The 20,525-nt window shown below is 38.0% G+C and overlaps 2 protein-coding genes across 2 annotated transcripts; both read right to left on the bottom strand.

Moving 5' to 3' along the window:
* Positions 1-1,840: 1,840 nt before the first annotated feature.
* On the bottom strand, positions 1,841-2,926 carry LOC101291599 (RING-H2 finger protein ATL52-like). The gene has a single exon (XM_004292550.1). The coding sequence runs from the start codon at positions 2,924-2,926 to the stop codon at positions 1,841-1,843; it is 1,086 nt and encodes a 361-aa protein (XP_004292598.1).
* A 318-nt stretch (positions 2,927-3,244) lies between these two features.
* Positions 3,245-18,676, bottom strand: LOC101291894 (HUA2-like protein 3-like). The gene is made up of 16 exons (XM_004292551.1): positions 18,265-18,676; positions 17,690-17,766; positions 11,955-14,102; positions 11,315-11,774; positions 11,013-11,121; positions 10,794-10,906; positions 10,445-10,629; positions 9,896-10,358; positions 9,369-9,807; positions 9,093-9,266; positions 8,907-8,926; positions 6,756-6,848; positions 6,589-6,665; positions 6,435-6,496; positions 5,960-6,078; positions 3,245-4,735 (listed from the first exon to the last, which is right to left on the bottom strand). Exons 1-16 carry the CDS (start codon positions 18,385-18,387, stop codon positions 4,493-4,495), a joined length of 4,905 nt encoding a protein of 1,634 aa, XP_004292599.1. The 5' UTR covers positions 18,388-18,676; the 3' UTR covers positions 3,245-4,492.
* Between the last annotated feature and the right edge of the window lie 1,849 nt (positions 18,677-20,525).

Below are 20,525 nucleotides of genomic sequence, written 5' to 3' on the forward strand. Positions count from 1 at the left end.
CACATAATTATAATATTTCTAAATTACCTAACCCTAAAAATATATATATATATTATATTTAAGGGGTATTTTAAATTCATTTCTTGTAGGGGTATTTTAGTAATCAACTAGTTTTTAATTCTGATTCTATATAGTAAATAAACAACATCGATCGTAATTAATTTCATTCATGTTTTGGTTCCTTATTATAAGTAAACAGTAGAATGGTGTGAAATTCTCTCATACTGATTGTTGTTGATACCGATTCATGATAATTTTCATTCCAAGTTAGTAAACGTGCCCTTTAATGTTTGTGGTTCCTTGGTTGCATGGATTAGAGGGGTGGGGTTTAATTGTTCCTTAGTTCTCTCGGTGATATAGAATTGATCAGTTATCTTGAGTTTAGTTTTAGAATTAGATAGGTTATTTATACTGAATGTCTTGCGATTACATGCAAATTCTAACTTGATTGGGATTGAAATCGATGACTGCCAATTTAGTTTTTGTTTCAATTTTGGATTTTCGATAGGTTTCTCAATAGGTTTGAATGTTTGTGAAATATAGTTGAGGAACACTTTATAATTTTTTCTTTTCCAATAATAAGCATATATATGGATGTTTTGGTCATTTAACGTAGTTAAAAATCATGATTTAAAATATAAAATAAAAGATGTGTGTATTAAAAGATTTAAGATGTATATATAAAATTACTCTTTCATTACTTATACATGGCTAGAAAACACTTACAACATTCACCGTCTTGCGTCAAAGTGCTCTAACAGCAGCAATTGACATATACACTCACTGAAAACAAGTTTAGCTCAATTATTTCAAGGAGTAATATATCGCCTCATTAATTGTTTATATACTTAATTCTTGTTATTCTGGCTAAACCTTTTAGGAATTTCGATAGTAGACATCTAATTTTTATTTAAAATTTTAATTTATTCAAGTTTCATTTGAAGGATCTCCCACACTTGTGGCCTACCGATACCCGCTCATCAAACAATGTACGAGTTCTATTAAAAAGAAAATAATGTACGAGTTAGAAGATGATTAATGATGATGATCATCTAGTTTCTTGACCTTAGTCACCCAGGTGACCCAAAAGCGCCTTGAATTGCTAATCGAGGAGGAGCTAGTGCTAGCAAGGTTTCAGACAAGACACACCGCTGTGAATTTACTTTGCATCTACCTTCGATGTCACCCCCTTCATAGCTACTACTTTTGTTGAAATTACATGTTCATGATCATATTAGTACTTGATCTGACTAGTCTTACGAATTCTTTTAGCTAATAGAGTACTTAAGAGCCAGATTATGATTTTGTAGACTTTAGAAGGATAGATCTGATTCAACTTTGTGGCATGCATGAGAGAAGTTGGACTCTTGGGGTTAAAGATGTTAGTAGCTCTACTAGAAATTCCAGGGTTTTGATCCTTAGATTCCTGGTTAAGAGAATCTCAGGCTAGATATCCTATCTAAAGTTTATTTGTATCCAGCTACGAATTGATCCTATTTAAGCTAACTAATGATGATGGAATGCAGGAACGGTATGAAGCAAAATAGTCTTATGAGATGTATCAGTAATAGGGAAAAAGGGCAAAAACAAAAACAAAACATATTTGTGTACATGAACCGGAAAGTACCATTCATTCATGATTGAGCTCAATCCCATTTTGGGCGGCCTCAATTTTCCTACTTAGAAATCAAAACATGACTTGAAATAAAGTATGTAGTTTCACATTTTCACTACAAAGTATGAACTCTCATCGTGTTGCTGAGAGCTCCGAGACAATCTCATCAAGTTCTTAGAAGGATGTCTCATCAAGGAGGGGAACCAAAAGATAAGTGAAGGAAACTCAAAAGCTTCGCAGTGGAACAACGGAGTCACAGTTGTGGATGTCCATGCATAATGAGAACTTGCCATTCCAGGAAGACGACTTCTGAATTGTTTGTTTTCCCTTTGGTAAAGATGCCCCTCTTGAGGAACTACCTTTCTGTCTTGACAATTTCTGATCTCCCCCAACCCTCTTGGCAACACTTGCAACCCCCCTGTTTGATTTATCCACTGCAACAACATTAGAAACCGCAAGACTAATCTTCAAAGCTGATGCAGAATCCATGGAAACCGATCTTCTTCTTGCCTCCTCCACACCATAATCCACCTCCTCCTCGTTGACACAGATTTGTTTGTTAACGATATCATCTTCCCCTACTTCAGTAGTCCTAATAATCCCATCACACAATTCATCTTCAACTCCTCCAGTACTAGTACCAGACTCACCTGTATTTTCTAGAACCTCAACCGGGGTTTCTTCCTCTGCAGGCTCACTTGAGTCAGCTGCAACATTTGGCTGCGGTGGTGCCACATCTGTTGCGCCGGTTTTGATAATGGGAGCTCGGCACAAGGGGCAATTGGTATGAGATGTAAGCCAAGTATCGATACAGGGAATATGAAAAGCATGATCACACTTGGGCAAAAGTCTCAAAGTCTCATCTTCTTGGAACTCACTCAAGCACACAGCGCACTCTGTACCTTCAACAAGGCCATCGCCTTTCTTGTACTGGCACACGCTGATGGAGCTGATAAGCGATTGTTCCAGGCCGACGGTGCGGATGTACCATATGGGGTGATCAACCACAGGTCCATGCTCTTCATCGATAAACAACTCAGCCTGATTATCATGACGATGAAGAGTCTCCTCCTCCTGTTGAGGTTGTGGTTGTGGTTGAGGTTGTGATGATCTTCTGTTTTTGTAGTACTTTACATAGAGAAAATAGCCACAAATAACAAGCAAAGCGATTGCAGCCAACGCCGATCCGACCACTATGAAGGTTTTGGATTTAGGATGTTTACATGGGCAGCGATAAGGTATAGTAGTACCCTTGCATATGCAGAGTGTTTCCTGACTTTCCTCAAACAACTTTCTGTGTTTAAATCCCATAGCTCTGTAACTAGGGGCAGAGATGGAGCTAGGCTGTTCAGCTGCAGCAGAGAACAAACAAAGAAGCCAGAGAGAGAGAGAGAGAGAGAGAGAGAGAGAGAGAGAGATGGAGTGGAAGAGAGGTTCCTGGATGGTGAAGAGGAAGAGACGTGCGTGGAACAAGGGGTTAAGGTTGAATTCAAACTGGTTGCTTTGTCAAAAGTTTTGTTCGTTGAATATTAAGAATGAATGGACACTATGGAACACGTTAAAGCTACCCAGCTCGAGCTTTTTAATTATAATTAGCTGATACTTCAAACTCAATTTTTCTTCTTCTTTTTTGTTTTTTTTTCAATAGTAAATATTATTTTTCCCAATCTGAGAATAGAGTAGTACTTTCTTTGCTGTGAGAATATAGTAATTCCTAGGTGTGAATTGAAGCTTTTGGATTTGGTAAAATGGTGGTCAAGGGAAGCAGGTAATGAATTTATATTTATATTTTTTAATAACCCACCCATGACTCAACATGTCCGATGACTTAATTTAACATCTTGTTTGCTTCTCATATAATTTGATTATTCGACATGAAAGAAGAAAATTCGTAATTTTTGTTTATGGTTTAACTTCATCAATTTGTTTTATTAGCAGAAAATGGGCAGTTTGACTTGACTTAGTAGCAGCCGCTGGGAATTTAGTTGGACAATGCTTGGATATTTCGTGCTTGAAATTTTTGTACTGTCCTGATATAAGCTTCCCTAGAAAGGTAGAGGATGAGCTTGACTAAAAAGGGAGCTGTGCTGCAAATGTGAGACTAATAGCCAAACCTATCTCCCAGAGTGCTTATAAGTTCATACTGGAGGCGTTAAAGAGTAGATGGACGGAAAGGGACCCTGGCAATTGACTGAGCTTGAAAGATTGGTTTCTATATTTATTGTGTCTAATACACATATAAGACCAATATATTTTGATCCTAGACATTTGCTTGTGAAGCTCCTTGTTTAAGACTGATATTTAAGCTAGCTAATTGTGTAGCTACCATCTTGGTTAGTACAGTTTCAGTCAGCCTAAAACTGATTCCCCAAACACTACCCCCCATAAAAGTACTGCATGCCATTGAAACTGATGGAATGAGTAGTATCAATCTCTAGATGAAGGATAAATAAATTCATCCTAAAACAACTTCTAGCGTATTCGACTGAGAAGATAACATTTTTCAAGAATTTTAACCAAGTATTATTAGCAAACTCTACATAAACCTCTAACATTCAACTCGGAATTGTGCTAGTACAATCGACAAACTGGCCACTTAATTACCAGCCATGATAACCAAACAACTTACATTTCATTTGCAAAGGAGTAATTCCATTTGTACATGAATGTTAACTACAGGGTAGACAAAGCACAAACAAATAATAAATATTATGCAATAGCAAACTAAAGTTACATGGAGGGAAAAGAGCGAGAAAGACACAGGAACGGGAAAAATGATTAACAGACAACAGACAACACATCTACACTGCTTCATTCTTATACCTCTCCTAGTGCTTTTTTGATGTCAGCCTGTGTAAAGGGGAACAATGACTACTTTTAGTGACAAGAAGAGCAATCTTTGTGTGTGTGTGCGCGCACGCGCGTGTGTAAGAGAGAAAGACAGAAAGAGACCTCAATACTCAAGGGAGAGGTGGTTGGGCTGTAACGTCCGATGACAATGCCATCCTTGTTAACTAAGAACTTAGTGAAGTTCCACTTTATCCTACTCCCCAAAAATCCAGGTTTACTTGCTTTGAGGAATTTGTACACAGGTTCTGTGTTTGGCCCATTCACACGTATCTAGATACCAAAATTATAGAAACTGCAGGTTAACTAGTGAAAATACAACTGCAGATTGCATAAATAGCACAAAAATCTTAATCTAAATCCTTCACCGGGAATGCAATCAACAGGATGAACAGCCATTATATATATGGCCTAATGCAAAGCACATTCGTGGAAGGTAAAATATACTAATCAACAATCAACTCCACTACTTTCTACAGGAAGTGAGGAAACTGACTTCGCACTGCTGGAGTTCCTTTACTTACTTTGTTTAACATTGGTTTTGTATACTGAGGGTTCTAATAGTATTAACATTTTCATCTATCTACCTCAAACAAATATATTTGGTGACCTTAAGGATTTTGAAACCTTGTAAAACATTTCCCATTAAGTAACCACTTCAGCGATGAAATGTTATAGTTGGTAAGAATACACCCTATTATATATCATTACAACTGACATCCCCAATTAAGTCTTCTCCGTATACAAAACTTAAACCTAGAACTTCCCAACTCAGCTTCCTTCTAATTGGCTTTGGCAGATGAGCAGGATGAGCTATAGCACTCAAGTTCAAGTGCATGCAGACAAAAGTTTCTAAGTACTACAGAACTAAGTAAGAAAAACTGAAAAAGAATTGTTCCAGAAGCTGAAAGAGTTTGGTATTATGTTCAAGCCATGGTCTCATAAGCGTAATAGCATGAATACCACATTTTAGACTACAGTATTGAGGGAATAGGTAGCTTAAGTGAAACACAGGCAATTAATTATGCCAAAAGGCCAAACCTACACCAGAATTCTTCTCTCAAGCTAAAACAAAAACAAGGAATGTCACCCTAAATGATTAAGAGAACTCAAACCATATTTCCAGTTACTAAAAATGCCTTATGCAGAAAGCCTGTGAGAACACGTGCCTCTTTTAAAATGGTAAGTGCCAAGAAACCAACTCTCTGGAAGGATACCTAGCTTATATATTATGCAAAGACTATCACTACCAGACCTAGTCTCTACATTCCAACTGGTAGTACGCAATAGATAGAGCTGAGCAAGTGAGGACTCTAGTAAGCTCCTCAAGAAGCAATTTTTAAGGTACACAGAAAACTATTTTCAGAGTGCAAACACCAAAGTAATATTACATGACTACTCATTTTCTTAAAAGCAAATGAACAAGCATGAAGCACCAGATAGGGTGAAATATATGACTAGATGATAAATATGATAGAGTGAAATATATCAAACTACCTTCTTGAAGATCGGATATTCAGCCTTGTACCTTGTACATGCAAATTCAACCGCATCCGTGCTTGTTCCAGGCTCTTGCTTCAGAAACTGATTGCATGGAAACGCCAGGACCTCAAAACCTGAAGACAACAGTTTAAGCCAAATCAAAGACAAAACAAGGGTAACATTTATTTTGCAGTTAATGAGCAGATTATATCACCCAAGTCATAGTACAAGGACGCTATGGTGAGAAAATTCCAACAGTATAAGAATTGGCAATGGCAACAACAACAAGATATAACAAGTAGCTACTAAAATATTTATAGAACCTGAGCAGCAAACTATTCTAGTCCTTGGGTTTTGAATTTCCCTGTTAATAGTTTGATCACTAGTTTTGAAGTGCTTAATTACTAGCAATCAACTCAGGAAACACATTATAGAACTACCTGAAACAAAAAACAAAACAAAAATAGAAATCAGAGGGAAAAGAAGGAACCTTTGTCCTTGTATTTGCCGTAGAGCTCAGTCAGCTGTGTGTAATTCGTATCTGTAAAACCGCTGTTTGCGAAAGAAAACAAGATCACAATCAATCACTGATTAATTTTGATCGAAATTGGATAAGGAAGAAGGGGAAGAAGAAGAAGACGAACCATTTGGAAGCGACGTTGACGACCAGGAGGACCTTCCCTTTGTAAATGCTGAGGTCGACGTCATTGCCTTTGGTGTCCTGCAAACACCAAAACGCAGCGTTTCACTGAATCAATTGAAGAAGAAGAAGAGGGCATTGGATTTGAGAATTGGGGGTCTTATTTATTACCTTGACAATGAATTCGTGGATTGATTGCTCGGTGAGGCACGACTGCGTAGCACCCATCACTGCGATTTGCAATTTCCAGAGAGGGACAAGTTTCTCTCAATTTAAAGGTTCGACGAAAATGAAAGTCTTTGAATGCGCGGGGAGCTGGCGGTGGGTCCAGCGAGCCCTATTTAGGGACGACGATACATTCCTGCACATTCTATGCTAGTGAAACGTTTTTCATTTATCAACTTTTACCTTTGAACAAGGGTGTTATTGCAAAACAAAATCATGTTTACTTATTTGGAAATGTTTCTACTTTCTAGCTATGATAACAATCAGTATTTTTCTTAAAATTGGAGGCTAGTTATTTTATTGATTAATCTCCGATTATAAATTAAGATGTGTCTATATAAATGATATAATTGTGATCAGATTTATACGAATGAATTAAATATCTATATTTTTAGAGTTTGGACCTATGATTGAGAATCCTAATCACACAAGGAACAATGACACATGAAAGTTGGCAAAGAAAGAAATCAAGGATATGGGTCGATTTGAGGGAGTTGGTATGTAGTAGTTGGTAATTGAGAATCAATTTATGATATGCCACATGATTATCGGGGTGGTTCAACTTGTCAACTACCTCAGCCGTTTTGCAGTAAAGCATGTTCATGTTCTATAGGTTCTATCTTATAGAACATGCTCAGCCATGCCACTGTGATTTCCAGTGCCCGCAACATACTGGTAGGATAGTCTGTAATCTCAAGTCCTAATTTGGAAACGGAAAAGGCAATGTTCATGTGTGGCAACTGGCAAGCATGAAGGTCACTAGGTAGCTATGACCTTTCAAAGTTATGAAATCAAACTTTGGAGAAAAAGAGAACTTCAGATTTAGCGTCTCTGTCGATAAAACTCAAAGAAAGTAAACTTCTCTCTCGATGTTGTCACTGTGACACAATGGCGCCCTGGCTTCCGTTTGGCAACAATGAGTTTTGCAGATTATGACCGTCTTGGTGAAAGTGCATGCTCTTCATTTGTCTCAAATGAGCTCAACTCATTGCGTCTCATCTAAGGATGGTCAGGGGGTGTTGATGCCCAAGTTCAACTATATAGTCTGCTCGGAAGAAGAGGCTCTGATTGTTTTTTGGTCCAGGAGAAGAGGCTGATGAGCTGCTAGACTAATTCTCTTAAGAAGCTGAAGGACACGGTTTGTGCAAAGAAGGAATCAACCACGACCAGAAAGAAACGGTGATCTCACCTCTGTCCTGAAAAAGACCGACTCATCTGGATAAGGAGACTAATCTCCAATTTTACCCGTTCCCTTTTCTGTGTTTTTTAGCTTCATCTATTAGTTAGTTCCATGGTAGAGACTTGCTCTCAGGAGCAAGACTACCACATTATTTCAGGAAGTTATTGTTTCTGGAAAAACCAGACCTACAAAGAAAAAGAAAAACAAACAAAAGCAGTAACAAAAACAAAAAACAAGAAATCAAATTTAAAGATCATACATTTGGGAGCAAAACAATTGCAGTAAGAGACCTATTTCAACTTGAGGAGCTAATTCTAGGCTACACTGACTGCATTATACCATCAATTCAAATATCCAAGTGATGGTTTGGCATCTTCAAATATGAAGGGATCGTTGAGGAGAAAACATATGCAAATATAAGTCAACTGAAGAACATATGTTCTAACAAATCTTTAATGCACAAGTTGGCAAAGAAAAAGTAAATTTTAAGATATGGCAAAGAAAAACTAAATTTTTAAGATATGGCAAAGAAAAAGTAAGATACAATGCCAACCTAGGATTAGTCACGGCTCTCAATCATCTCTACAATGACCGTCTCCCTGTCTGCCTTTTGCAGCAGGAAGGGTAAAATACATATGTACAAATCTGAGGCCATTATTCCACTGGTCTTTCTCTGTTCCTTGGCCCTCTTCTAGAGGTCTATACCTCAAAGCATGAAGAACAATGGCAAAGGCGAAATGAACAGAACTCTTGAAAAGCAGCAGAAGCAAAGATCAAAAATGGATTATGCTCATACCTAAGAATTTTGGACCCCTTGTAGTATTAGCAAAGTAAGACTATTATAGAACTGTTGATCAATAGAAACTGTCATGCAGTAAAGACCCCAGTCCTGACAGTTTGCTACATTTTGCTCATCTAGGCCGCCAAAATCCTGGACCTGAAGCACCCAACCAAACCTCAATGAGCTTAACTCTATTTACTTTTCAATAATCCTATGGAAGCCACTAGCATAATACCCAAAATCTAAACAAGAATCAACAGCTGAGAAGACAGAGGAACAAAACTATTTACTATTTTTGTCCTTCAAAGAGAAACTCACTCACCTCTGTTGGTGACAGGTATCGGACCATCATAAGGCGGTATAAAAGAGTGTCTGTGGTTTGCTGACCGTGGAGGAAATCTCCACCCATGACCAGGTAATCTTGTTGGTCCACGAGGGGGGCCAGCAAACGGAGCATTTCCATAAGACGCCTTGCCCTTTTCAGGATAGCGAGGACCTGCGGCAGAAAGTAAAGGAATCAGTTTTAAGATCAACATCTCACCAGAAAAGAACAAAACCAAACAGCAAAACTGTCCCTCATTACAGTAAGGAGAGTTACCAGAATAAGAATGTGCAGGAAACCTCCAGTTCTCACGGGGCTCATAAGGAGCTGGTTTCATTCTTTCATGATTATTGTAATAGTGTTCTCGGTCCCCATTCTGCATGAAGTCAAATCTGTTGTGATAAGGCGGCGGGACTTCACGCCGTGGCTTTACATGATGGTCTCCTTTTACATAAGAAAACTGATTTGACGGTGGAGCATGAGGTGGCCGTAAAGGGTAACCTTTGCCATGGAATGTAGGCCCATCAGTTTGTGGAATATTTCTCCCTGAATTTGAAGGAAAACTACTATACGAGCAGGAAGTAGAATCAGGCATCTGCCTGTGAAGATCTCTAGATTCAGCGCCATGATAGTGCACTGCATCAGGAATTGCTTGGTTAATTCTTGGCCCATTCAACTGCAGAGGCGGAGGTGGAACTCTGCTGTCATGCACATTCTGCAAGTGCATATCCAAGTTAGAAGACATAATGACAAATTCATTTTGTCATAATACTGAAATATCATTAAAGAAAACAAACACGCACATGTGAGTCAGTGTATGGATTCAAATCAGACGTAGCACATGGAGGGTGAATGACATGAGGTGGGGGCAGAGGAGCCGCTGCTGGTGGGGGCGGAGGAGACGATGGTAGTGGAGGAGATGAGGGAGGCACATCTTGAGGTAGTGGAGGGGCAAAGGGATGTGAAAAATGTTGTTCAAACTGATTATGTGAAGCCTGCACAACATTGACTCCAGCAACACCGCAAGATGAACTCATGTCAACATCACAAGACGGAGCCACATCCTCCATTTCAAGTTCTCCATCAACGTCTTCCAAGATATGCCTATGCCTTTCAGTTGCAGGAGCGACTTCATGTTCTTCATTAGTTAGAGGGTTATGTTCAGGGGTGACAGCCTCAAAAATTTCCCCATCAGAATCACTTCCACCATTTTCATCCTTGAGCATGCGGGGCATACAGAATCCCGGAAGTTGAAAACTTGAATTGCTGCAACAATACAGGAATAAATCAATAAATAATATGATAACAGAGCATATCAGACAGCCTAGCATTAAGATTGGAACAATTCATACCTTCCGTATTCATCGACAAGCATACCCTCCATCTCTCTAAGAGGATCATCCAAAGACCTTTCTGTTCTAGAGGAGCGCCGGCAATAGGCACCAGCAGAAGAGCCACCAATAGTATCAAGTTCTCGCATATGGCGACGGATTATGGACTCGGGGACAATCCTTCTCTCCAACCAAAGTTTCAAAACCTATATGAAAGAGAAGGTACAGGTAAGGCATGCATGAGCCAGACAACTTCACCCGATAAGAAGAATAATGGTGTAAGAGGATATAATATCATAATAGTGTGAGAGGATCATATTGCAGCATATTCAACTAAACTACAAATACAATAAATAAAAATTGTGCTTGCCTTTAGACACTGCCTACGATTCTCATTAGCTGAACTTCCAGGAGGAGCAGCAGCTGACAATAACCGTGGTAGCACTGCTTGAATAGCAGAAGAAAACATACCACCAATATCACCTGTCATCCAAAATCAATTCCAACATTACTGAATATGTGAAGGATTCATACATACTCATTTTTTATTTCTCAATAATTTTGATTCTGATGCACAGACACACATTACCTTTCACACCTCGAGAATGCTGAGCAATTGAATCCACCAGGAAAAAGAAATCGATCCTACGGTGTAAGCTCGACTCATTTTCCAGATGACGTGCCAAAATTTCCAACACCTGAGTAGTCAGAGAAGAAAAATGTTACAGAAGGAAAAGTGATCACTAGGAGTGTTTTGTTCTCCAACATAATTTGAATGTAAGTTAACCTTAAAATAAAATAGAAAAGGAAGTTTAGGCAGTATCATCTATTCCTGGAGCACAAGTATCGACCATATCTGATCTGACAAATAACTAATTCAATTCACCCTACCTTAGAAGCCACACCAATCTTTCCACAATCAATAGCTACACGAGTTGCTCGACCAATGCTGTCCTTGGTCCTTGTCAAGGTTCCTAGAATTGTCTCAAAGGATGACAGAGCAGCAAGTGCTTCTGCATACCTGCTCACAGACTTTGATCTCTGACAAACCACTGCTTCTGACCTTTCATCCTCATCAACTGGTGGAGTAGATGTTCTCTTGTGCTGCAAATCAACATCCGGACTACAACTGCCGTTGTCCTGAAGAATATTACTACTATCAGAAGTAGAAATACGACAGGCTGAAGTATTAGGAGGTGATGCTTGTGCAAGAGAATCTCCTCCATCTGTTAAGTTAGGACTTGACCGGACACCAGCAACATGTTTTTCAGTCAAGTACTCATTTGGACAGGAAACTGAACTAGGATCTTTCTCTATGTGTGTATGCTTGACCTCTTTTAGAGCATCCAACCTAGGAAAGATATACGAAGTGACAGAGAATCAGAAAAATGCAATGCAAAACAGGTTTCAGTACTCTTTCCAGGAATACATAACTTATCTTGGAAAGGGAGAGAAGACAATTATTGTGAAATATGAACAAGAAAACGTAAGTATCAAATTAGATTATAGAACAATTCTTATAGAAGCTTACATGTCCTTTACGTCTTTGTTCTCTTGTGACTGAGGATCCAGACACTTGATTTTTTCCCTAGGGCTCTCTGCACCACAGTGAAGTGGACTAGCATCAACACAATGTGGAACTTCAACAAATCCATGGCTGGTGCCTGGTACAGGATCTAAGCTCTTCAACGTATGCTCAAAAGTATCGCAATTAGTATCACCAATTTCATCTTTAATCCTTGATTCAATTTTCTCACAATCAGTACCAAGATTTTCTGCATTATTACTTGATTCAAATTTTGCATGACCTTCATCTTTTTGAGGACACTCTACCATTGAACCTTGATTACATTCAGTACCAGCATCTCTTCTCTCCATACTAGGTGATAAATTCCCTAGACTTCTGGTCTGAACTGCAGTTCCAATAGCACAACAGCCGGTAGAACCAGCAGAAAGAATTTCACCACTAGAACGGTTCCCAGAATCTGGAAAACCATTAACGGATTGATTGTTCCGAGTGTCAGGACTATTCCTTCTTTGATCACATACATCCACTTCCATTGCTGACTTAGTATTTTCCTCCAGGATTACTCGGTTTGGACTGGTAGAGGACCCCGAAGCATTATTGCCAAAAGAGTCTTCACTATGCAGTCCCAGACCATTCCCTGAATAACTTTCCACATTTATAGTAACGGATTTGTTCCCGGAAGAATTATTACAATCAATAGTAGATGTCCTCATGGCTGATGAATCATAGTTACATCTTTCATCATCCTCAGCTGCATTAGCTGACATGGCTTCTAGTGCACGATGAAGACGCTTAGATGGAGGTAAAACAGCTTCACCATCAGCCAAACCACCAAAAGACTGGTCTTTCTTCGAGTTCCAAAGCTGAGGCCTATTTTCCAAACTTTGAGTGCCAACTCTTGAAGGTGTAGTATTATCTAGAGATACATTTACCACAAATGAGTCCCTACCACTAGGGCAAATGTCATCACATATTGGAGATGTGCTGATCAACCCTGATGGAATGAGCATGACTTCCTTCAGACTTTCTTCAATATGTGAAGAGCTATCAACTTCCTCAACAGAAGATGGTTTATTCATACGAACCCTGGCTCGTTTCACCAACGGCAGGTGCTCATCTCCATCTTCCTTGGAAAAATTTCCATTCATATTTCCACAATCAGTCTGCATGCTTTGACTACTGCTTTGCAAATTAACTTCTTGAACCGTCTCCTTGTCCAATATAGCAATAGGCTCAGCTGCATCATTAGTACCTCTCTTTCTGTTTGGTTTCCTTTTCTTCTTACTAACAGCCTTTATTTGAAGATCAAGTCCTTTAATCAACTCAGCATCTCCTTCCATGCATTCAGCAACAGCGTCCGAGTGTTCTCCTTTGCAACCAGAATCAATAACACTGCCGTCGTTCAAACTAAATGTGCCAGAATCAACTGGAACAACTTCAGAACCATCGTCTTCAACACAACCATTTGAAACAGAAGCTGCCAATTTAACATTATCACACACGGAGGCATCAGGTGATTTCCGTGTTCGTTTATTCCTTCTTAAGCTTCTGTCCTGAACTGCATTAGCAGATACATACCCAGCATTCTTGGCATCATCATCACATGGCATTATGAAGCTCCCTAATCTACGTAATTCCGTCCTGGATGAGCTTCTTGACCTACGAGCTGGTGCTTCCTCACTTTTTGAGACGCAGCTCTGTAATCGCAACTCTCCAGATCTTTTTTTGGAAGAGCATGTTGTTGGCACAGGTGTTTCAGAAACCATTGTTGTAGCAGCAGGCTCCTCTATCAAGTCCTCCTTATCAAGGGTGGCATCTACTAGTGCAGTAGCTGAAGCATCCTCAACAGAGTTACTTGGTTCATTTTTATCAATGGTAGAAGATGAAGATTTTGGATGTAAATCAAGAATAGCTTCAGGAGCTTCTTTCTGATCCTTTGAACCAAAATTGCATGAAGAGTCAACTGAGTTCCCACCATTTGCACTAGAGTTGAACTCATCAACTTGGTCCTCCTTCTTCAACTTCTCAAAACTATCAATAATCTCCTGGACTGCACGAACAAAATCAGCACCCTTCCCATGACGCTTGCCAAGAAGAGACTGTTTCTTCTCCTCAGTAAATGCCTCAACATCAGCAGGGTTGCAGAAAGCACTGCATAACCAATATGCTCAGTCAATAGGGCAATCTTACCAACTAACATCATATCAGACTCCTATGCACTTCATCAGAAAGAATCGCTTTGGTCACTCATGTCAATATAGGAAAAAAGAAAAATGAATATGCAATGCAAATTAAAAATAACTAATAAAAAAAGAGAAAGGATCATACATGTCTGCAATGGATAAAGCATGAGAAAAGTAGTCAAAAACACAGAAGGCTTTAAACTCTCATCTCCAAATAGAATAGAAATAGAGAACTGACGGTGAACAACTTAATAGCGCGGCATCATACCAATACATATATAAAATAATCTGAAGACACATACATGTACATCTACAATCTACAGGACACGTTGAAAGAACTGCAAGCATGTCAATGTTTTCTTCTTCCCAGAGTAGCAAAATACAAGCCACTAGAAGCTCCCTTCAGTTCTATAAGAGAAAGAAAGCTGGTAACTTGGTAGTCAACAATTAAATGCAGCCAAAAGTCATAATCTCAAATCTCATTTTCACAACACCCTTGAAACATATGAAGAATCACAGAAGTTCCAAGGAACACATCAAAGGTAATTTACACGTAGGTTAGTGTAGGTTTGCAACTCCAGTCACCAATGAAAAGTTGCAACAGATATTGCAAATAAACGAACCAACAAATTTTTGCTTCAACTACTATTGATTATAATCAATCTGTTTTTGAATCATAAAACTGCAACTTTACTTTCAGAGAGTTATTGAAGGGTTTTCAGGAGTTCTTTCTTAACAGGATTGTCAATGCTTTCACTGATATGGCCTAAATCAACTTAATTTGAAAAAAGCTTCCTGGGCATTAAAGATTTATAGTTAAAGAATACATGCCATCAGTTCAATAACCGCATCTGTAATACATCCCTAAATGAATTTCAGCTAAAAAAAATGATCTGATTAGATATCCAAATATCTATTGTATACAGTATTTAGATATGGAGAAATACTTGTAACATTAAGGAGAACGCTCTATAAATGAGATCAAGGGATTGTTTGAATGGGACTAATTTCCTGCCGTTGTGAAGGATACACAACTTCCAGACTTGCCAATAGTTGCTATAGATGGTGTACAAGTATTGAACTGAGAATTATAAACTTTGGCCATAATATTTTCTTCCCACGGAATTTGTTATAGTACCATTTCATCGTCCTTTTGTAGTAGCTACTCCATATGGGAGTGCTTGTAATCTAGCTCAACCCTTAATGCTTAAAGATAGAACTTGAGCCTCTACAACCCTTCTCCTACATATCACAAAGCCCTTAAGCTAAGCACGAACATTGAAGGATAGATATTTGTGCCCCCATTGACATATTATCGAAATACTGTGTTATATGCTCGGCAGTAATATCCTAGTGTGTCACATGTTGAGGAAAGATACTATGGAAATACGTGTTATATGCTCGGCAGTAATATCCTAGTGTGTCACATGTATTTATGAAACAAGTAGATAACAAAGTTAAACTCATTTTTTATGAATAACGTCTCATTGAAATAGAATTAGGTTACCAATGAAGCCATGGTTAACCTATGAAAAAATAGACCTGTTTTTGAGCATGATCTAGCTTTTTATTACCAGTAGTCCAACAATGAACCCTGAATGTGAAACCTCACCCAATGACAGTCTTTAGACCCAAAAAAAGAGGGGAGGGGATACACACTAAAGGTCTCTCATAGCTCCACCCACCCAAGACGTATATATAGGGACATGCTCTCTTCCCTGACAGTCTAGCATGTTATACCACAAGCCAATCAGATACACTGATGAGCTGCATTCTTGTTTGAATGCAAATTACTAGTTTAACGACAATAGATATCTAGCAAGAAATGAGTCTCTTTATACAATATAAACTAAAACAACACATCTTCCAGCTATATTGAAATTCAACAAAAAGTATAAACAACTTTGTGGTTCTGTTCAGTTCTAACAACACAATAATCAAATTCCAGATCAAATCTCTGTCTAACAACTTCACACTAATTCTAGATTTTATATATGCCACGAGAGACATCTTCCTCAAATTTAAGGATAATCAATAGATCCATATATAGGAGATTTATTGGTGATGAAGACATTGGGGGTGCATATTTTGTATATTAGTGATGAAGATATTGCGAATAGAAGATACTTTTATCCCCAATAAAAAAGAATAAAGAAAAGGATACATCCCAGATATCTACCACCAATACCTGACAATATCATGCATGGTTTCTGTATCAGTGACTGACTATTGACAAAGCCCACCTCTGAAAGCTTTGTTCTCGCTGTTTAATAGATACTGTGCAAGGTTTGCCACACTTGGAGGGTAAGGTCTAACTCAAAGTGTACTAACTAAATAAATTATTTGCTTCATAATAAAATAGAGTGACCAATTATTAAAAGACACCACCCCACCCCCCCCCCCCCCCCCCCTCCTCCTTCCCAAAGCTTTGTTTTCACTGGTGATTAGATACTGACCAAGCTTTGCCACCCTAAAGGGTAAGATTTAACTCAAAGTGTACTAAGTTTACTCAAGTATTCGCTTCAAAGGAAATCATGGTATAAATACAATCAAACAAGCAATCTTCAAGTTATTTGTGAAAAACATATTTAAACTCTTCCTCCTGCGTTTGGATCCTGGGATGGCAATAAAACCTAGTGAAAACAATAAGAAAAAAAAACCTAGGTTGTGTTCATCTCCATTATACTGATATCTATCATATCCTTAAAATTCTAGCATTAAGCATAATGGATCAATAAAGCACGAGACATAGGTACAAAATTTAATGAAACAAGCACTTGTCAACTTATTTCTCATAAACCAGTTTAAACTCGTCCTCCTGAGTATGCATTCCTAGATAATTAAATCTAATAGAAACACTAAAAAATTGCCAAAACACTAACAAAACAAATTGCCATGTTAATCTCCATTATCCTGTTATTTATTGAAATAATTTAGGACTTAAGTCCAAAGTTCAGCATAACGGATCAATAAAACACCGGTTCCAACTAAATCAAGATTATCTCTTTTTTTTTCCCCATCACAAATCACTTACTGATGTTGTAAGAGCATATAATATTCTTACCTAGATAACATTGCTTTATCCATAGAAAAACGAATATAGGCCTAACTAACTAATGACAATAAATCATCAGTATAAAATGTGCTTTACTCTAGCTTTCATGTTGACTTAGCTATTGCAATCCAATCCTAACTGGGAAGATCACATGAAGAAATATCTACAAGGCGAAGTATCATCTTCTAGTACAGATAATAAATAAAAGAAAGCAGTGATGGAAATGAAGGACGGATACCGTGGCAGATTAAGGAACTAAGTTACATTTGACCATGTCTATAGACAATAACATAACCAGCTTCACTTTTTCAGTATACTCTGATAACATAATATACTCATACCTTACTCAAACAACAGACACCATATTTTATAAAGTAGAAAGTTAACTTCCAACAATAAGTCTGATCTTAAAGGAAAGATTGTGCCTAATCAACTTTAACTTAAGAAACAATAGAGAGTCCAATCACTGAAGTTAGATCAAGAATGCATTAAGTACTTACATCTGTTGTGTTCCAAAGAAGAAAACGAGTACTTTCTTCCAATCAGCAGAGTAACCCCACTTCTCCGGCTCACTTACCTGCAAACATAAACCAATTAATCGGTAACTATGGGATTTTCCAATGGGAGATAGTAAGTCTACTAACTAAAGCATGTTAACAAACCAAAACCACTGTAGTTACTGCGGTCTCAAACTGACCACATATGAGAATCACCGATATACCGATTTCGACAGTGCTAATATAACATTTCCCAAACTTTAACTACAGAGAATCAACATCAATCATCAAGTACTTATTTCACACACATCGAAATTAGATGAAACAAACTGAAACAACACAAATCTCCTCTTCTACCTAGCACACTTCACACAAAAGCTTAAAGTAACAAATTCAAACTCAGATCCAGAAAAACAACACCTTCCAATCACTAGCCGGCACTCTATCAAACCTAACCAGCTCTTCACAAAAAGCACCCAAACCCTAACTAAAGCCTATTCCCAACTCCTAAATCCAATTCACTCCCCACAGCACAAACAAGACTATAAGGAAATAGACTCCGAGCAGAGAACACTTACCGTAGCAGGCCAAGCCGGGAAGCCTTTGACTTTAGCAAGCACAAGATCGCCGACCTTCCACTGGCGGCGAGCGGCGGCGGCCTGAGCGGCTTTGCTAGCTCCTTTCCTCCGGCTAGGCGCCATCGCAGAAACCACCGGAGCAGCTCCAATTCAATGAGGAACCGCTATTTGAACTGAAACGAACACCGGAACTTAGCTGCACGCCGCAATCGGCCAAGGAATCGAACAATTGTGGAGAATCTCCGGGAGGGATTCGCCGGCATTGAAAAACGAGGATCGCATAAGAAACAGAGCACCGCCGGCACTGTGAAACCCTAATTTCAGAGAGTGAGAGAGAAAAGCGAGAGTTGGGAACTCGGAGCGAGTCTGATAGAGAGAAGTTTAGGTTTTTTTTTTTTTTTTTGTTTTTGTTTATGTGGAAGAAGCGAAAACAGGGATATGAGGGTGTTGGTTAGGTGACGGGAGACTAATGTGCGCCTGGGGGTAATTTTATTTTTTTTCTTTTTATTTTTTTCTTTCTAATTTTGTTTTTATTTTTAAAGGGAGTTGTGTGCTAACGTTCGCCTAGGTGCGCGGGATATGTGCGGCGAAGGAGTAACAAGTGCAGAGTTGTGAGGGCAACACGTGACCCACCCAATGCCAAAGTGATGTGATTCATATATCTAGAAGATTGAGGCCATGCTTCGTCACTTCAATGTCGGACTGAAACTGAAGGGAGCTTAGGGCATTGACTAGGGTTGGATTTTGTCACTCTCACTTTTCATATAGTGTTATCTTCTTTTTCATGGAAAATATTAAGCTTAAGACTCAAAAAAAGATCTAAAAATTGTACAAAAACACATACACGAAATGATGTGTCATGTTTCAACATTATATTTTAATCGTAATAATATTCAGCATGTCTTCTGTTAAATTCTTTTCGAAACTAAAATAAAAATTAACAATTAAAATCAAAAACATTATTTTGATATTGCATGTGATCCCCGAGAAGTATGAACAAGGTTGTATTTCTTTCCCAATGACGACTCTTTATATATATGCCTTGTAAAAAAATTAAAAAAATCTTTACAATATATTGAAGTTTCTAACAGATCCAATAAAAACTCAAACTATAAACAATTTGCAATCGACGATGGAAGTGAGAGTCATCCTAGTATCTCAACAAGGAGATCATCAGGTTAACTCTATTCGACCTTGATGGTCAGCCATTCTTCTCTATATCTTCTCTATCTATCCCTTGATGTATGTCATATTGTTGTCAAGAGGATGTTGAGGTATCTACAAGGCACATTGTTTAAAGGCTTGTTCCAATAAGTATGGCACTGGTACATCTCATATTACTGCATATTGTGATGCCGACTAGGCTGGAGAGGTTGATCACATAAGGACTGCAACTGGTTTATTGTATATTTTGAAATGTGTCAAGTGTCTTGGCAGTCAAAGAAACAAGACTTTGTTTCTAGAAGCTCAATTGAGGATGAGGACATGTTCTTTGTGACTTGAAGGTTAAAGCCCCTCTCATCCATTGTTGGAATGTGACAATCTCTCAGCTTTGGCATTATGCTCTAATCTAGTCGTCATTCTCGTATTAAACACCTGGACAATGATTTTCATTTTGTAAGAGAAAAGGTGCAAAGGCATGAATTGCTTTTTGAGTATGTGTCGGTGAGTTGTGGCCTGGTTGGTTAGGTAGCTTAACTGACAACATTGAGATCATAAGTTCAAGCATCACTGACATATATAAGGATGCGATAAAAAGTTTTTTTTTTTTATTAAAATGTGGCAACACATTTTTGAGTAATTTTAAATACACACCCCTAATCTCTTAATACACATCTCTTACTTAATACACTACTCATCTAGTTTTTCATTTCAATATTATACTAAATACACATCCCAAACTGTCTAAAATACCCTCAATATCTAAAACTAATAATAATCTATTATTTAATATAATTATTATATTTTTACTATTTCACAACTCTCTTTACTTATTCTCTTTTATTTTCTGTTAGATTTTTTTTGTATTGGGTTAGAAATTTTTCTTGATATTTTTCAATTTATAATAAAAAAGTAACATTATATTCGAACTCCAAATCTCCAATATGACATCAATCGGCTAGAATTTGAAGAAAAAAAAAATTGAACATACATAATTTTTTCAAAGTGAAGAAACTAGTAGAAGTATAATAGCATAACTAAAGTTGATAAAGAAAAACCCAAATGAATCGGTAAATAGTACATGTGATTAGACAGTAGTT

This window comes from Fragaria vesca, linkage group LG2 (genome assembly GCF_000184155.1).
Source record: "Fragaria vesca subsp. vesca linkage group LG2, FraVesHawaii_1.0, whole genome shotgun sequence".
Taxonomy (NCBI): domain Eukaryota; kingdom Viridiplantae; phylum Streptophyta; class Magnoliopsida; order Rosales; family Rosaceae; genus Fragaria; species Fragaria vesca.

What these genes read in the sequence shown, in the direction of transcription:
- LOC101291894 (XM_004292551.1), bottom strand. Translation starts at nt 18,387, where the DNA reads ATGGCGCCTAGCCGGAGGAAAGGAGCTAGCAAAGCCGCTCAGGCCGCC. An exon ending in ATCGTAGGCAGTGTCTAAAG is followed by an intron (nt 10,630 to 10,793) that starts GCAAGCACAATT and finishes TCTTTCATATAG; the next exon opens with GTTTTGAAACTTTGGTTGGA. An exon ending in TCCACGAATTCATTGTCAAG is followed by an intron (nt 6,666 to 6,755) that starts GTAATAAATAAG and finishes TGGTGTTTGCAG; the next exon opens with GACACCAAAGGCAATGACGT.
- LOC101291599 (XM_004292550.1), bottom strand. Translation starts at nt 2,926, where the DNA reads ATGGGATTTAAACACAGAAAGTTGTTTGAGGAAAGTCAGGAAACACTC.